The 4,403-nt window shown below is 41.6% G+C and overlaps 1 protein-coding gene across 3 annotated transcripts in view; it reads left to right on the top strand.

The window, feature by feature from the left end:
• Nucleotides 1–4,403, top strand: part of LOC107719733 (ras-associated and pleckstrin homology domains-containing protein 1-like) — a 99,057-nt gene that overhangs the window by 88,211 nt on the left and 6,443 nt on the right. For all 3 annotated transcript variants that reach the window (XM_016527224.1, XM_016527223.1, XM_016527222.1), the window contains 4 exons: nt 3,098–3,196; nt 3,428–3,548; nt 3,747–3,889; nt 4,059–4,267. In XM_016527224.1, coding sequence (XP_016382710.1) covers nt 3,098–3,196; nt 3,428–3,548; nt 3,747–3,889; nt 4,059–4,267 — 572 coding nt within the window. The remainder of the gene's footprint in view (nt 1–3,097; nt 3,197–3,427; nt 3,549–3,746; nt 3,890–4,058; nt 4,268–4,403) is intronic.

Here is a 4,403-nt window from a genome sequence, read left to right as displayed (position 1 = left end):
CTATCTTTGAAAAAAAGTGCATAATGTTTAAAATAATGTTTATAAACCATATATAATTAATAAAGTTGCTTAAACAATTAGAAAAAAAACAGCACCGTGCATGTATGTATAGTTTAATACAAAGGACCGAAAACCAATCACAAAGAATAGGCTACTTCCTTCATTTAAAAACATGAGATACAGTGGGATGGGGGAAAACTCCATAAAGTCTTGAGACATGTTTTTTAAAACTTGAACTTACATTGGATAGGCTAACAAAAGCATTAAAATGCAATGACACTTACATTGTCGTCGCATTTCGTGTGCCACTGATAAGGCTGCCTGATGGCTGACGCAGACCTAAAATTCGAATGCCACGTTTTTTTATTCGAATGTGGATTATTTATTTTTTTTCGACGAATATTCGAAATTCAATTTTTTTTTTGACAGCCCTACTGCTCACACCATTCTTCAAAGACTCGCCATTTATTGCTATAAAGTGAGCGAGCAGAGGAGGCTTTTGCACTCTGTATAGTATGTATGACTGATGGAGGCAGACCTGCTGCATTCAAATTCCACCTCTCACGGGCCAAGCCCAGAGAGCTATCCTGGGACAGGAGATGGATGGGAGGGGCCATGGCTGGCCTGACAGCAGTTAAACCATCTTGGCCACCCAATGTTTGGATGGCTAGTGTGGAACTATCAGTATTAATGGCAGACCCTGTTCCCTCACTCTGGCTAGAGTGGGGGAAATTAAGCTCAGAGGAGGGAATGCATAAAGAAGGATGTCTGGCCGTCTGGCTGGTGAGACATTGTGTGAAAGACGCAATTATCCCTTCTGTTAGTGTGACTTGATAAGAGAGGGAGTCTACGCTGAGCCCCAGATATTGTTTGTTGAGAGGGCTCCAAACGGCTCTTTATCATGTTGATCCTGAACCCCAAGTTGCTGAGATGATTTTACACCTCTGTGTCTTTCACTGCTTGCTCTCTTGGCGACAAGCATATCAGATAATCGTCTATGTAAGACAATATTCTTATTCCCTTGTTCTTCAATGGGAACAGGCCTGCTTCCACACATTTGGTAAAAACCCTTGGGGCTAAAGATAGCCTGAACGAAATAGTTTGAAACTCGTCAGCTGTGCCTTGATATGCAAATCTGAGGAATTTTCTGTGTGAGGGGTAAATGTCTATGTGAAAATATGCATCTGACAGATTGATTGTCACAAACCAATCATTCAGACGAATCAATCGACAAAGTACTTTGTGTGTCAACATTCTGATTGAATACTTTCATAGGTGCTTGTTCAACACACGAAGGTCCAAAATTGGATGAAGGGCTGTGCCCGGTTTCTTTGGAATTACAAAATTACGGGAATAAAATCCCTGACGGCTCAGGCACCACTCTGATTGCCCATTTGTTTAAAAGAGTTTCGATTTCAGCCGTCAAGACACAAGCTGATTCTCCCTCGACCACTGACACATTCACCCCGTTGAATCGGGGAAAAAGAAATCCTCTGCACACTTCCGACATCAGACATTGTCACAACACGTTAGCCTGTTGGTCTAAGGTAATTAAACCTTCCGAAGGCTCGCCTTGATTCGTAAAGCCTAAAGTTGACTTGACGTCACCTACCACTGTAATTTAATACGCAATAGGCCGATTAGAATAGCTCGCCCTGACATGGACCCTATTCTAATTTTTAAGGACGTCACAATGACGGTCCAACTTTCGAACAGATTAGCGAAATCAGCAAAGTCAAGATGTGCTGAGAGAGCTTGCTGTAGTCTCCCACGGGAAGAAAGCGCGAATCACTTATAACAGCACTATTCTTTAAGCAGATTTCGCTATTAGTAGAGATGCATCACCACCCATCATCAGTAATTCTTTAAACCGTTGTAATCCTGATAGTATTCCCATTTTTTACAAAATGTAACTGTATTCTGGGAATGAAGGCCTCCTGTAGCAAATCCATGCGTTTTTGTCAGAAAAATATCCATATTTCAAACATAATAAACACTTTTCTCTCACTTCTGCTGACTGCCGTATGCGGAAGCGTTGCGGCGGATGACGTAGGACGTATGCGTCGCGCGTGTGCGCCTCTGAGATAGGCTAGTCTCACGAGTTTAAGGTAGCAAAGTTTCCTTACTTTAGCAAAGGAAAACCAGTCTCCTCTTGGCTTATATTGAAATCCTCCGACATTTTTCTTTACAAATCCTTGTTTTGTGCTTCTAATTCATGACCGGCATTTTGTTTTGTTCTCTCTCTGCGTTCGTCACTAATCACGCAACACCTACGTCATCCGCCGGAACGCTTCCACGTATGACAGATAGCGGAAGTGATAGAAAAGTGTTTATTACGGTTGAAATATGGATATTTTTCCGGACAAAAACACATGTATTCGCTACAGGAGGCCTTCATTCACCCCCCGGAGCCATGTGAGGCACATTTTATTACGGAAGCACGCGCTTTATTTAACGTGTTTTGGACTGTTAAAGAGAAACACCCGCCCACTAGTGCCAGGACAATTTTAATACAACTCTGATTGGATTTGTCTGAACGAAGAAAGTCATATACACCTAGGATGGCTTGAGGGTGAGTAAAACACAGGCTAATTTTCATTTTTGGGTGAACTAACCCTTTAAATGCACTGATCCCTATCTATTTTCACAAATGTAAATAGACTACATTTGTGAATATAATTTTTTTTAACTAAATTAAAAAATGGGTAGGCCAACAGGTGGCTAACTGTATGGACAACTCACATGTGATTGTGTGGCAGATGGCTTTGCATTATGCATATTGTCTAAAACAGGGGTTTTCAAACCTGTCCTAGAGGACTCCCAGCCCTGTACATTTTGTATGTCTCCCTCATGTAACACACCTGATTTAACTCATTAGCTCATTAGTAGAAACTGCAAGACCTGAATTGGGTGTGTCTGATAAAGCAGACATACAAAATGTGCCGTGCTGGGGGTGCTCCAGGACAGGTTTAAAAACCCCTGGTCTAAATCATTGTTACTGCCCTCTAGTGGTTCATATATATTAGCAATCTAAAGAAAATCTCTTGAAACATTGATGTCTTCAGTGTCTTGGTAATATTGTTGATTGTGCCCACAGCACCCTCAGATCCAGAAGAAGTCACAGTATATCAAATACTTGTGCTGTGATGATGTCAGAACTCTACACCAATGGGTCAATGGCATTCGTATTGCTAAGGTAATCCCATAGCTTGTCTGTTATGTTTTCGGTTCAATTAATGAAACCTGTGGCCTCAAAACATGTTCCTCTGAAACTATCTAATATGCCACATTTATATAACTGTAACTCTTCTGTATTTGAAAAGGAATTTATAACCAGAGTTCATGTTGGAAATTGTTTAATCTTCAACCATATATGTGTATATGTTGGGTTTATATACCTTCATCATTGAATGTGTTTTATGTACAGTATGGGAAGCAATTGTATGTGAACTATCAGGAAGCCATGAAGCGCACAGAGGCTGCCTATGACTGGTCTTCTCTCTCCAGCACCAGCATCAAATCGGGAACAAGCTCAGTCAGTATACCTGGTGAGTAACTTGAACCTGATCACTGACCTTTGTAAACTCTTTTATGAAATCTTTTTTTTTTTTTTCAAATATCGTTGTAACTTATGGAGCATTTTCCTTTCATGGCATAATAGTGATTTTACTGACTTATTACTGTAAATGCTACTTGTTACTGTAGGTTGCTATCTGATGTTTGTGCATATTTGTTTGTGCTTAAAGAGTCACAGTCAAACCACTCTAGCCAGGCAGACAGTGGTATGTCAGATGGTACTTCATCCTCCCATGCCCGCTCCCAGAGTGTAGTCAGTTCAATCTTCTCTGAGGCCTGGAAGAGAGGGACACAAATAGAGGAGAGCACAAGGGTGAGCTGTCCTCTTTCTCTGGAGAGATACATCTCTTTACTTGAGCACTTTCTTCAGTTAATCTCTTGATAAAACACCACAGAGTAAGATGAACCACACTAAAAGCGGAAAGGATATTAAATTAAGAAATAACGTATTATTATTTTTTCTTGTTTTTATATTGGTTCAGGCAAGGCCAGAATCAATCCGTTCTACCCATTCAAGCCATAGCAGCCATTCTTCTCATCATGTGCCTCAACAGCAGCATTCACACCCACAGCAACAGCCACATCCATATTCAATTCCACAGTCACATGGAAGTGTCACCCAGGCACTGACACAGGCACCGATACAGGCACAAGTACCACCCCAGGCAACTCCAGCCCCACCACCACCTCCTCCACCCCCTCCTCCTCCTATTTCCAATATACCCCACCATGCCACACCTACAATGTTCGCCAAATACAGCACTATCACTCGGCTGCAGAATGCCACTCAGGCCACAATTCAACACAAGCCTCAGCCTCAAGTCCAG

This window comes from Sinocyclocheilus rhinocerous, unplaced genomic scaffold (assembly GCF_001515625.1).
Source record: "Sinocyclocheilus rhinocerous isolate Xijiao unplaced genomic scaffold, SAMN03320098_v1.1 scaffold721, whole genome shotgun sequence".
Classification (NCBI taxonomy): Eukaryota; Metazoa; Chordata; class Actinopteri; order Cypriniformes; family Cyprinidae; genus Sinocyclocheilus; species Sinocyclocheilus rhinocerous.
Note: the sequence above shows the minus strand (reverse complement) of the source record. Positions and strands in the feature narration are given on the sequence as shown.